This window comes from Brassica napus, chromosome C6, assembly GCF_020379485.1.
Source record: "Brassica napus cultivar Da-Ae chromosome C6, Da-Ae, whole genome shotgun sequence".
NCBI classification, from domain to species: domain Eukaryota; kingdom Viridiplantae; phylum Streptophyta; class Magnoliopsida; order Brassicales; family Brassicaceae; genus Brassica; species Brassica napus.
Genome location: NC_063449.1, coordinates 30045930 through 30059645, shown reverse-complemented (window position 1 = coordinate 30059645; position 13716 = coordinate 30045930). Strand labels below are relative to the sequence as shown.

The following is a 13716-nucleotide window of genomic DNA, read 5'->3' as shown; positions in this document are numbered from 1 at the left end:
GTCTCCCACCTAAGTGTACGTCCTGTCTTTCTCCTGCTATTCCATTCATAACCTATTTATGTGGAACTTTCTATTCCCAATAAAACCAATAGTGTCGGCTGTAATCTATATTTTTGCTCTAGAATAAAATAATATTATCCACGGGTCTTCCGAATCTGGGCTATTTCAACCAAGCCTATTATAAAGTAAACAGGATAATGGACACATTTTAGGTGGAGTCAAAGCATGATTAATAGAGTTCCTAGGGTCTGGTTATTAGCGGAATATAAAAAGCCATATCTTAATTTTTATTTAGTTAAAAATTAAGATATCCCGCTAAAAATCCACCCTCAGAATCGCAAATTAATCATGCTCTTATCCCCTATATATTAATTGATGATCATTTAAAAAGTTGTAACCTTAAGTTTGTACTAATTAAAAAGAGACTTTGCATATGTGTCACTTAATTAGAATATCAATTTAGCTTACGTGGCAGCTTAAGAATCAATTGAAAAGTATGTTGGTCCAAATCTAATTACTAGGAAACATTATATTAACCCAGCATGTATTTTTTTCTTAAATAAAAGCTACGAAATTATCTAATATGATTAATATATATATATAGCAATTAATGACTATAAATAATAAAGATTTGATAACAATTTTTGCATTTTTCTTCATTTTTGTTTAATTTTATATTATTAAAAAATTAAACAATCACATTAAACATATAATAAAAAATTAATATTTTTCTTATATGTTATATTTTGATTTTTTTATAAATGACTTTAAATTGCAAAAAATGAGGAAACATTATATGTTGTATTTAAAAAATTTTAAAACGACTTTAAATTACAAAAATGGGGAAACCTTATAAGTTATATTTTTCTTATATGTTAGATTTTTTCTTATATGTTATATTTTGAATTTTTTAAAACGACTTTAAATTACAAAAATGTAAGTTTTCTTTAAGCATACGACTAAAAGCCTTAAAATGGCATGTATCAATTTGATGGTTGTTTGAAACCTTTCAAAACCATATGGAAGATAAATGTCAAAATAATTCAACCGTGGAAATAGTACTGTTCACTTTTTTCAAGAATGTGTTTGGTGGAAAAAAATAAGGTTTTTATGTCATTATTTGTTTAATGTTCAATCTGATTGACCTATAATATATTAATTATAGTTTAGTTCCAAAATTTTTAATTAAAATTGATTTAATCCATCGGAAAGAAATTATATAACAACAACAAAAATATTGTATATGTATACATAAAATGTTCAAATATATAAAAATAATTGTCGATAATATATACAAATAAAATCATCGTTCCCAAGGCGCAGATCTTGTTCTAGTAATCCATTATTCAACGTAAACGGACCTTGTTTAGAAGAAAAAGAAGAGTCAGCAAAATCTAGAGTTCATTTATCCACGTGGATGATACTGATTGGTTAAATCTGCGAGAGACTTAGACCATGATTTATCCCAATCTCTTAACTGGGTTCTTAACTTCGGGTAAGAGACGGTTCTTAACTTTTCTTAGATTTTAACTAAGAAAAATTAAGAACCGTCTCTTAAATAAGAGATATAAGAGCCGTCTCTTAGCCGAAAAATGTAAAAAAAAAACAAAAAAATATCAAATCATGAATTAAGAACCCCGGCTAAGAGACCGGGGTTAATCATGTCCTTAGAGCATGATTAATGGTAAAATCGTTTATGGGATCCTTAAATTTTTTTTTTTGATTTTTTTTTGTCCTTAAAAAAAATGAATTAATCACATGCACGTGTCAGTGGGACTCGCATACAGTGGTTTTTATAAAAAGTGGGGCCCAGACATTGATTTCCTGCATAAACAGGTTTTGGAAACCGGTATAATCATGCTCTGAGTCCTGATTGGTTAAGCATTGCAATGTACACGTAATCCCACCACTCACTGGGGGTTCGAATTCTAAAATGGTTTTTGGAATCCATCCTTCCGAGAAAGAGGGAAGTGACAGATTCGAACTTAGTTGTCTCTGTTAACAATCGAAACGAATCTCAGATTGGTTACCGTAAGAATTGAGAGATCCGATTCTCTCTTGGTTTCCGTTTCCAATGGCGATTCGGTGGTCAGAGCTATGTATCGCCTTGTTCGCACTCTCTTACGCCATCTGCGTCATCCGAGTCTTTGTGAATGCTTGTTTTTGTGAAATTTCAGGAAGAGCTACTACGATGTGCTGCAAGTGCCGAAAGGTGCCTCTGACGAACACATCAAGAGAGCTTACAGGAAACTCGCTTTGAAGTATCATCCCGATAAGAATCCGGGAAACGACGAAGCCACTCGCAAATTCGCTGACATCAACAACGGTATTCTTTTTCTGCACTCCTGATTAGATAATCACTCTTTTGAAGTTAGACTCAGTGGTGTGTGTGTTGATGTTGTAACAGCTTATGAAGTACTATCGGATGAGGAGAAGAGGGAGATTTATAACAAGTATGGTGAAGAAGGTCTTAAACAGCATGCTGCTAATGGTGGACGTGGAGGTGGAGGTGGGGGCATGAATATGCAGGACATCTTTAGCCAGTAAGCTTTTCTTTCTTTTTTAGATTCTCATAGAGTCTCCAAGTGTCTTAAGCATTTGAGGAATCAATGGATCGAAGTGGATACCATCTTAGGGTAGAAATTGAAGTGATTTATTTGTATGGATAATGGATACCAATGAATTTGTATCATGTTAAGGGCCTTTGCTGTAGTGCGAATACTTCCTAAAGTTTTGATAATGTTTTTACAATCATTTTATAATGTGATTGCTAATGCGTGGAGATTGTTGATTAATGTGCTTATTAGGTTTTTTGGTGGTGGTGGTTCAACGGAGGAAGAAGAGAAGGTTGTCAAGGGTGATGACGTCATTGTCGAACTTGAGGCCACTCTTGAAGATTTGTACATGGGAGGCTCTATGAAGGTATGTTACCCTCCCTCTAAGGATGTTATTATTGTCTTCAACTCGTATACTTGGGCACATGAAATTTACTTGCCTTCACCTTTTGGTTTATTAATGATGGATGTCCCACGTTAAACTATCAATCAGGTATGGAGGGAGAAGAATGTAATAAAACCAGCTCCTGGAAAGAGAAAGTGCAACTGCAGGGATGAGGTTTATCACAGGCAAATTGGTCCTGGAATGTTCCAACAGATGACAGAGCAGGTAAGGCACATCTATTCAAGCCTTCTCAGTCCATCCTCTTGAGTCCAATATCGAGCCCACCTGTCTAAAAATATATCTGCTTCCTGTCAGGTCTGTGACAAATGCCCAAATGTTAAGTTCGAACGCGAAGGATACTTTGTCACAGTTGATATTGAGAAAGGAATGAAAGACGGAGAAGTAAGCCTCCAAACTCTACTCAACACACCCTTATGTTTTAAACCTCGGATACTACATATCCCAGTTGATCTGAAACTCACTGTGAGCTTATTGATGATATCTCTTTTAGGAAGTGTCTTTCTACGAAGATGGTGAACCCATTCTAGATGGTGAACCTGGTGACCTTAAGGTTAGCCTCTTCCCTGAGTTTTTGTGATTCTTTATTTCACTTGACTTCAAGATCAGAGACTGAACCGTTATTGTACAATTCACAGTTCCGAATCAAAACTGCACCACATGCTCGCTTCCGGAGAGATGGCAACGATCTACACATGACCGTCAACATTACACTGGTAAATACATATTCCATTAACGTCTTCTGTATCTCTACGTCATAAGCCAACAACTTCTGTTTACTGATTCTACTTGAAATAAACATCTTTCAGGTTGAGGCCCTAGTTGGTTTTGAGAAATCATTCAAACACTTGGATGATCACGAAGTTGACATCAGTTCCAAGGTAACACTAGCATTCTTTCGACAACACGAGACACTCTATATTGATCATCTAATTGTTATTTTGGGTTGAATGAATATGGTCTGTGTGTGGTAACAGGGAATTACAAAGCCCAAGGAAGTGAAGAAGTTCAAAGGAGAAGGAATGCCACTTCACTTCAGCACAAAGAAAGGCAACCTCTTCGTCACTTTCGAGGTTTTGTTCCCTTCCTCTCTCACTGAGGATCAGAAGAAGAAGATTAAAGAAGTCTTGGCTTGAAACTACTCTCTCTCTCTCTGGATATTTGAAATTTGGGTTTAAATAGAACTTTGATGATCCTTTTATGTAACACGACTAGGTTTTAATATAGAGAAAAGGGGAGGGAAAAAGGAAGATGAGAAAAGCCACAAGGAGGTTTTGATCGTCTTTTTTTTTTTTTTTTTGTTCATATATATCTTTTGGTTTTGTTGATCAAATGACAAATCAGTGCATTTTATGATTCATCTAAACCTTGGATTATTAAGTATGAGAATTGAAGTATCTCACATCACATGATCATACAACAGTAACAAATGTGTGGTTTTCTTGTCCCTCAACCAGTTCTATTTATATATCTATATTATTAAAACGAAAGATCTTTTAGTACTGTTTGGAAACATTGATAACATGATAAATGAGAATTATTTAAAAATATGGATAGCATATTAAATATTTTTATTTATTTATAAATTTAGTCATTGCATTTACAATAAATTAAGTACTTTATTTTTGTATTTCTTTTTAGTTACAGAATCTGCTATTGCATTTAAAATCAATTTAAATTAATTAATTACAATGACTGTTATTTTTTTTTTGTGGTGAAAATAAAAATATAAACTTAAATATATAGTATACTAGGATCGGTCCGCGCTACGCGCGGAATATGCTATACGTGAAATGTATTGACATATATTTTTAAATTATAATTCTCTATATATTATATAACAAACTGGTAGAGAATTACATTTTAGTGTATGTATTCTTTTAGGAAATTTGTGTTTTCTTTGGTCCTTTGTTTTGGACATAATTTTTATGTTTTTCGCAATTACATTTTAGTAGAGAATCACAATTCATAGGATTAATATAGAATTCAGTTATCGAGTCTAGGAATAATGAGGTTATGGGTCTTGTTATTGTATTTCCTAAGAATGGTTTGGGCTGGTAAGTTGAGGATTTTTTAAAAGCTATAGGAAATCCCAAAATTAGTCTTTATAGTAGTTGGTTTTTGTTTTTAAAACTTATATTTTTAAATACGTAAATGCTCTTCATCGCAACAAAAGTTACATATGTTATGTAAAGTTAGAGGTGTTCAATTCGAATATCGGTTCGGTTTTGGTTTGTTTTTTTGGCTTCTCGGTATTTCGGTTTATTAAAAAAAACTTCCATATTAAAATCAGATTTACTTTGGTTTTCCTCGGTTTATATACAGTCGGTTTTGTTTTTTTTTGTTTTAATCCCAAAAACCAGAAATATATATCTTTTATAATCTTATTATATAAAGCATGATTCTTCAAAGTTACTAATTAACAAGATCACGACACATGGCAATTATATATTTAAGATTGTGACATGTGTTAATCTATCTCATAATTAAAAATATATACTAAGATATTAACAAAAGTAAATTTTATTAAAAATCTTATTATATATATTATTTAATAGTAATTTTTCTTTTTTAATATCCTAATCAAAAGATTATTGCAAAAGATTATTTGATAATAATTTTCCTTCTAATATTGTGACATGTGTTTAAATATATAATGATTAAAATATCTTATTATATAAAGCTTGATTTTTCAAAGTTACTAATTAACAAGATCGCGACACATGGCAATTATATATTTAAGATTGTGACATGTGTTAATCTATCTCATAGTTAAAAATATATACTAAGATATTAACAAAAGTAAATTTTATTAAAAATCTTATTATATATATTATTTAATATTAATTTTCCTTTTTTAATATCCTAATCAAAAGATTATTGCAAAAGATTACTTGATAATAATTTTCCTTCTAATATTGTGACATGTATTTAAATATATAATGATTAAAATATATATAATAAGATAATAACAATGAATTTTGAAACAACAACTTTTAAAAATTATTTAATAGAAAAACCGATTTTTAAAAAAAAAAATTAGTAGTAATTGTTTAGAAATTTTTCTTTTTCAAAATCCTAAAAAATAGATTTGAAAACAATTTATTTAATATAATTTTTATTTTTTAAACTTTTAATGAAGATATAATTATAAAAGATTATATTGAGCTTGGTTCTTCAAAATTGCTAATTAACATGATATGACACATGGTAGTTATATACTTAAAAATGTGATATGTGTTAAACTATATCATAATCAAAAATATATAGTAAATTAATAAAAAATATTTTTCTTAAAAATTAATTATAAATATTACTTAATAGTCATATTATTATTATTATTATTATTATTATTATTACATTTGTATTAAAAGATATTAAAATAGTGAGTTATAAAAGATAAACATTAACTTTTATGAAAAAATGTTAAACAAAAATGAATTGTAAAATCCTACAAGTACAATAAATTATTTAATAGAAACATGAAAAAAAATCTAATTTAAAAATAAATAATATTACTTTTTTAAAAGCATAAATAAAACAAAATTATAAAAGTACTCTTACTATTTTCTTATAAGTAAATAACTTTTTTTTTAATAGATAATTGTATGTTAAAAACTTTTGATAAAAAATACCTACAAATATTTCACATCTATATTTAAGTTTAAGATTCCACATATTATTTTTTAAAAATACAATAGTATTACCTGAGTATTACATGAAGAGTATTACCTGAGTATTTTCTTTTAATTTCTTGATACAACTCAATTTTTTTATCATCCTTACTACATTTTATGATGCTAGCATAACTTTTAATTTTGATACTATTGTCGTACATGAGTATGTGTGAATATGATAAATATGTGTTTGTATGTATAAGACAAAATAAATAAATAATTAAACAGAATATTTCTATTAAAACAAAATAGTTGTATAAAAATCTAAAAGAAATAAAATAATTAATGTCCTTTTTAAAATTCTAAATAAAATAAAAAAGTAGAAGTAATCTTATTTTTTTATAATTAACTAACTTTACTTTTTAATAATTTTGTTTTAAAAAATATAAACCAAAATTAACTTCAAAATAAACATAGATCATTAGATTGTGAATGTGTCAATAAAAACTTCCTTTATGTAAAAATAACTTCTTCTTTTCCTAGATTCTTAAATAAAAGAGATTTTTAAAAGAAAATTATTTTCTAATCTTAACCAATTAAGAATTTTTTTCTTTTTTTTAAAACGTGAACAGAGAGAATTTGGTAAAATTTTATTTAATAGCACTTTTTACTTCAAAAATTTAATGATAAACATGATAATAACAATTATTCAATTAACAAGAAAATTGTAAAAATATTAATGATATTGAAAAAAAGAAATTTCTAAAATTGCAACTTTTAAAATAGTTAATATTAACTAGAAATAATTATTTAATATAAATTATATTTTTTTTAAATCCTAGATAAAATATAATTGTAAAAGATTATGTAAAATTAGTTTTATTTTCTAAAATCTAACAAAACTGTAAAAGAATATTTGATAGTTGTTTTCCTTTTTTATAAAAAAAATTCAAAACAAAAGAAATGTGTATAATATTTTTAAGTCCTAACGAAAAGAGAATTGTACAAATTTATATGATATTATTTTTAAGAAAGTGTTTGATGATGAGCATGATAGTAAAAATTATTTATTTAACAAAAGAACTGTAAAATAAGTATTGATATGAATTGTAAAAATAGAAATTTTAAAAATATTAGTTAATAACTAAAAATATTTATTTGATGGCAATATTTTTTTTTTTGAAATTCTAAAGAGAAGATAATTGTAATAGGTTATATGACAGTTATTTAATTTTTCTAAAATCTTAAACAAAATTGTAAAAGAGTATTTAATATTATTTTTTTTATTTTTAATTGTAAATAAATAGGAGATTTATAATATATAATTTTTTCCTTTTTAAAAAATCATAGCAAAATAAAATTTTAAAGCCTTGTTTAATTAAACGTTAAATTAGTACATAAGAATATGTATTTAACTTTTATTGATTCTATTGGTGTATTTAACTTTCATTTCTTATTTCGGATTGTGTTCCGTTTAAATGTTTATTTATAGTATTTTCTCTAATCCGTAGTATAAAGTTTATAACAACCCTTCTATGCACCTTGGTTATAAAATACAAATATTAACTTAAACTTATGTGTGAAAACAAGTTTTAGTTATAAAATAAATCTCAAACAACATATGCAAAAAAACAATCATAATACTATAATAAATTGATTTATTATCTTATAGTTTTTATTAAATTAAAACATCAAACAAAACCCGTGAGAACGAACTTATATTTTGTTATTTTATAAATTGTACTTTATTTGATTAGATAAAGTTAATCGTCCTTATACTGTTGGATTTCACCTTCAAAATCTCTCTAGATGGAAAAAGCTTACCGACAGGGATTGTAGGTGGATCAGTCTGTTGGGTCTTCTTCCAGCAAACATAAGTGAAACCATCACTAAAGCAAACAACAAAAGTGACAGACCGAAAACACTTCTTACTTGATTTTATTCTTATTTTTCTTCTTCTTTTTCGTTGAAGTCTTAGCTTGAAAGAACAAAAAAAACATGCAATATATTAATCAATCAACAATAAATCCATCTTTCTGGACCTGAATCCGGACAACACAACTTATTTCCGCCAACCAGAACTTCGGTTCACTGTTTGTTGATCTCTTTTAACCGGGTCGATATTTATAGGAAGAATCACAACTATGGCTGGTGTAGATCGAAGTTTGTTGGATCTAGATGTTCTTTACAACATCGAACCAGAATCAATCTTCACCAAAATATGAGGAAGACAGATGAGCTTGCCATCTTAATCTGCAAAAGTTTTTGTATTAATATGATTGTGGAATATTGAATGATGAATTTTACAGATGTAGATTCAACAATTTGTAGCTACAGATTGAGAGAATTAAAGAAATTAAAGAATCTATTGAATGAGAATTGAATTAAAACTGAGAACCTATTTACTGAGGAAAGATGAAGTGAATCACAGAAACCAACAACAAAGAGATGAGAAACACAAAGTCCACTTTTTTTTTACGAAACGATTAAGCCATACTGGGAGTTTTGATGAGAACATGTGTCAGCTTCTCCTTGACCTATTTTTTTAGGGGGCAAGAGGAGAAGAGAATAAATTTCTTCTTTATATTAATAGATATTATATAAAACAATTTTTAAATATAGTATTATCCTATTTAGTTTAGTCAGTTATAAAATTTTATAAATAAAAAAAGTAAAACATTAACTATATTGTTAGTTTTGTAATTATTTATATTTGGTCGTTTTATATATTTAATTAATTTATCTTATGAATTGTGTGTCGGACGTTGCTTTCCTGTGGAAAACTACAAAAACAAAAAAAAAAAATTACTCAATTTTCAAAATAGAGCCTGAGACCAAATACATGCTTACATTATAAAATTGCGACAGCTTGCTTTAAAAAATAATAAAAAGATCACTCAAAGTTATGTATCTTCTTTTTTTATTTATTTAAAAAAGTTGAAAAGTCGTTGTCAGCTCATCACCACATCATCTTCTCACATGGTTCCAGTAGGCACAGATCTGGATATCTGGAATTTTATAGGTATCATGATTTGTTTTAGAGCTAATTAACTCAATATACTTATAAGAGTAGGATACCATACAAATGGAGGAAAATGGTAGTGATGGAGGAAAGAAAAATAGAGGGATTTAGGGTATAGATTGCAAATAGGGTATCTTTTGGGGTGTATGGAGTACAATTGCTTTTTGTTTTATATGTTACGGATATCATTATTTTATTTGGTTTGTTCCGAAAAATACGAATATCCGAAAAATATATAGATATTTGCGGATATTTACGAATACTTACGTTTTAGTTAATTCAAATAATCTAGAAAAAAACAAGATAAATTTGTTCTTTAAAATACTTTTACATGATAAATAAAATAAAAGATAAAAGAAGCAACAAAACTATATGTTTGTAAATTTTAAAACTAGTTATAAGAAAGACAAACGTAAGAAAACAGATATTATAAATTTTTCTTTTCTTTTTTGAATTTAATACTTGTATAATCACGTGAACATAATTTATTAAATCAAATGTGAAAATAAAAAATTATATAAACGCATACATTTAACTCTACATTTAATTAATATATATATGTATATAGTTGTCAAAGCGGAGCGGATATCCGGTTTTTTAAATTTTTGTATTTGTGGTTTGTTTCGTTTTTAACGGATATTGATTTTTAATATTTACTTTGCTCCGAAACTTTACGCATATCCAGATTTTTTACATCGATTCGGAGCAAATAATGGACCGAATCAAATTTAACGGATAAAATGCTCAACCCTAAGTTCTAGGGATTACTTGAACATATCAAATTCAGAAACATGAACATAAATATACATGAATACTGCTAACAAACTTAAAATAACATTTGCATATTTGAACCATATAATTAAGCATGAGTTCACTCTAATTTCAAACAACTTCGATATACTGTAAATATTTAAAATGATTACATATTACTATTTTCTCACGCAGACAAAGGGAAAATGTGATATAACTTATGGAATGAAAAGTTAGTTATCATAGATTGAGTTTTTTCTTTCTTTTTGCAACCAATATTTTTCCAAGAAAACAAGATTATTCACATTTTGATCTCCCATGTTGAACACCTCCACCTAATGAATGCTCTAAATTGTTTTTAACAATTATAGTTTCAATTTCTGGAAAATACGATTTTGTTTTGATAAACCCTTAGATAAAATCGACAGTTTAAGAAAAACAAAAGCAACAAATACGCATAAGCCTAAAACCATATTTGATCCAAAACTAATTTTAAAATACAAACATATTATCTGAAAATATGTTAACAAATCCTAACCAATAAAAAACATGATTTCCATTTATATTTTTCATCAATTCTATGACTATTCAGCTTTATTAAATTTCAATTTACATGATTCTTAATTTTTTATATTTATATGATTAATTGATTTTCCATTAAAATAATTTTCACAATTTTATAAATTAATTATAAGATAAAATTCATAAATAGATTTCTTCAAGATTTATGTTCAGAAGACTTTGTTCATACATTTTTCTCAATATTGTAAGTGTAAACATATATTCAGTTTTTTTTGTAATAAAAATATAAGTGTTCTATAAATTATTTAGATTAGATTTCATTTGATTAAATATTATATTTAGATTTAGATTTACATTCCAAATTGAATTATATGTTATATTAACAAATTTCCAAAAATTTAAATCAATTTTGATTTTATTCTCTTATCAATCTCTAAATCTTATTAATCTCTACAGAATAAAACTTTTATTAAAACACTACAAGAAAACAGTGGCATACCGAGGGAAAAAATCGTCGGTATGTCGTCGGAATAACGTTATTCCGACGACATACCGACGAAACAAGTCCTCGGAAATTCATTTTTCCTCGGAAATCCCTCGGAAATTTTCGACGGAATTCCGAGGAAATGAATTTCTGAGGAAACTCCGAAGACCACCAGTTCGTCGGAAAGGTCCTCGGAATATACCGAGAGAGAACTTCCTCGGGATATTTCGATGGACTTTCCGATGGTCCAATCCTCGGAAGTTCCGACGAAATGTTCCTCAGAATTTTCATCGGGAATTTCCGAGGAACGGAGCCCTCGGAAAATTCTGAGGAATGAGTCCCCTCGGTATATTCCGAGGAAATGTTTGTCGGAAATTTTCGAGGGTTCATTTCCTCGGAATTTAAAAAAAAAATTAATTTTTTTTTTAAAAAATAAAATTTTTGAAATTTAAATTCGAAAATATAATATTAAAATTAAAATTGAAAACATATTAGATAATATTCAAAGTTGTACAAATAAAAATAAAACACTCCGAGTTTTTGAAAAAAAAAAACTACGGGTCTTGCACGTTCGGGAACACCTCGTTCGGGTACATCCTCTGCATCATCTCCATCATTTGCTGGTTCAGCTTCTTCCGTGCCTCATAGCCCGCCTGTTGAGCCGCCATCTGGGTCTCCAACAAAGATATGCGATCATCCTTGTCCTTCAACTGAGCCGTAAGTACTTCTGGATCAACAAAGGGCGGTGGTGCAGAAGAAGGAGGAACCGACCGGATGCGACGACCCAAACCGACCAAACGTCCCTTCTTCTTTGAAACCGACTGAAATAGAAAATAGCCAAATTTAAATAATATAAAAAGATGATATAATAAAAATCAAGAAATAAATGAATTGAACTTTAAAAAAAGAACTTACCGATTTAACGATTTTGTTGATTCGAAACCGGGACAAGTTGGTCGAAGCCGTCGAATCGTCATCCTCAGTTTGAAGCTGAGACACTTCGTCTTGCACCTGAGTTTGGACCAGGGTGACCACTTCCCTCACAAGACCGTCATCAATTTGGCCGGTCTTCTTGTTGGTATACGCCTTCTTCATTAGGGCGAGATCATCAACCAGTTCGCCCTCATTTTCTTCCGCCTTGAAAAAAACATAAATTAAACAAACATTAAAAATTATAAGAAATGCACAAAAAAATAAAATTTCAAAACTTAAATAATTGAAGAAAAAGTGGCTGAACTTACCATGCAATCCCCCAGAGTGACAATAGATTGAGCACCCAAGTTATGCTTGAAGACGCCCTTCCCTTTACGGTCGCTCTTGCGGTTGGTGGAGTTGGTGGAAGAAGTTTCTTTCGTCTCTTCCTTATCCCAATGCGCACACAACTCCGTCCAGACCGTGTTGTTTATCGACTTTGAGACCTTTTAATAAAAAAGAAAAGAAAATAGTTTAATAAATAAAAAAATAGTTTAATAAATTAAAAAATTGTTTAATAAATTAAAAACAACCTTGTTGATTTCCCACTTATTCTTCCACTCGTGGATCTGCTTCCCATAGTTGTCCATAACTTTATGGACGAAGTGGTGATAGATAAAGAGCGTCTCATCGGAATTCCAGTTGAATTCTTGCTGAAAAAAAAAACACAATTAGTAGAAAATTTATATTAAAGATTAAAAATATAAGTAAAAAATTAGAATAGTTACCGCAAACTGACGAAACCACAGATGCTGCTTGTCGGTAGGGAAGTCAGTGAAAGTCGGATGTCCCTTGTCGAGGGCCGAGTACATCATACGGTTGATCTATGCGCTGATCCCATTCCCGTATCGGTTGAACCTAATAAAAAGAACAAATTATTAATAATGAATCAAATTTTAATGAAAAAAATACGTTTAATTACCATGTTTGACCCCGTCCATGTGGATACGGAGTGAGATAGGGAAGATGGTCACGACCGGGCCGTCGAACCAACTCCGCAACACTCATCACTCCCGGAGGACCCGGAGGACCCGGAGGAGCAGGAGCGGGTGCAGCAGCGGGAGCGAGAGGAGCAGGAGCGGGTGCAGCAGAGGGAGAAGTATGGTAAGAGCTGTGGGACGAAGCGGAATCCTGAAAATGGCTGGAATCCCGAGACTGGCTCTCCGTACCACCACGACCACGACGTTGTCGAGGTCGGGTCTAATCATCATTAGACCTGTAAATTAAATAAAACATATTTAAAAATTAGTTCTAATAAACAAAAAATAGTTTTAATAAATAAAAAATAGTTTAATAATTACAAAAAATAGTTTTAATAATATTAAAAATGTTTAATAAATATAGAAATTATATTATATATATATATATATATTTTTTTTTTTTAATCCCAA

The 13716-nt window shown here is 29.2% G+C and overlaps 1 protein-coding gene and 1 long non-coding RNA gene across 3 annotated transcripts; one reads left to right on the top strand and one right to left on the bottom strand.

Moving 5' to 3' along the window:
* The first annotated feature begins 1854 nt into the window (after positions 1 to 1854).
* Positions 1855 to 4494, top strand: LOC106397530 (dnaJ protein ERDJ3B). 2 transcript variants are annotated; one of them, XM_013838125.3, is made up of 10 exons: positions 1865 to 2149; positions 2182 to 2326; positions 2408 to 2543; positions 2808 to 2922; positions 3049 to 3165; positions 3256 to 3342; positions 3452 to 3511; positions 3597 to 3674; positions 3768 to 3839; positions 3936 to 4470. In XM_013838125.3, the coding sequence occupies exons 1-10, from the start codon at positions 2075 to 2077 to the stop codon at positions 4092 to 4094; spliced, it is 1044 nt and encodes a 347-aa protein (XP_013693579.1). In that variant the 5' UTR covers positions 1865 to 2074; the 3' UTR covers positions 4095 to 4470. The 2 variants fall into 2 exon arrangements, with proteins under 2 accessions (XP_048616265.1, XP_013693579.1); XM_048760308.1 differs by lacking the exon at positions 3256 to 3342 and having other exon boundaries at positions 1855 to 2099; positions 2178 to 2326; positions 3936 to 4494.
* A 3414-nt stretch (positions 4495 to 7908) lies between these two features.
* Positions 7909 to 11245, bottom strand: LOC111211367. The gene is made up of 2 exons (XR_002662434.2): positions 8974 to 11245; positions 7909 to 8828 (listed from the first exon to the last, which is right to left on the bottom strand). It is a non-coding gene; the product is annotated as an uncharacterized LOC111211367 (long non-coding RNA).
* Positions 11246 to 13716: the final 2471 nt, after the last annotated feature.

Bases quoted from the DNA above. Each gene is read 5' to 3' on its own strand.
- LOC106397530 (XM_013838125.3), top strand. From the start codon at position 2,075: ATGGCGATTCGGTGGTCAGAGCTATGTATCGCCTTGTTCGCACTCTCT. The intron at 2,150-2,181 runs GTGAATGCTTGT...AATTTCAGGAAG, and splicing joins TCTGCGTCATCCGAGTCTTT to AGCTACTACGATGTGCTGCA. The intron at 3,166-3,255 runs GTAAGGCACATC...GCTTCCTGTCAG, and splicing joins TCCAACAGATGACAGAGCAG to GTCTGTGACAAATGCCCAAA.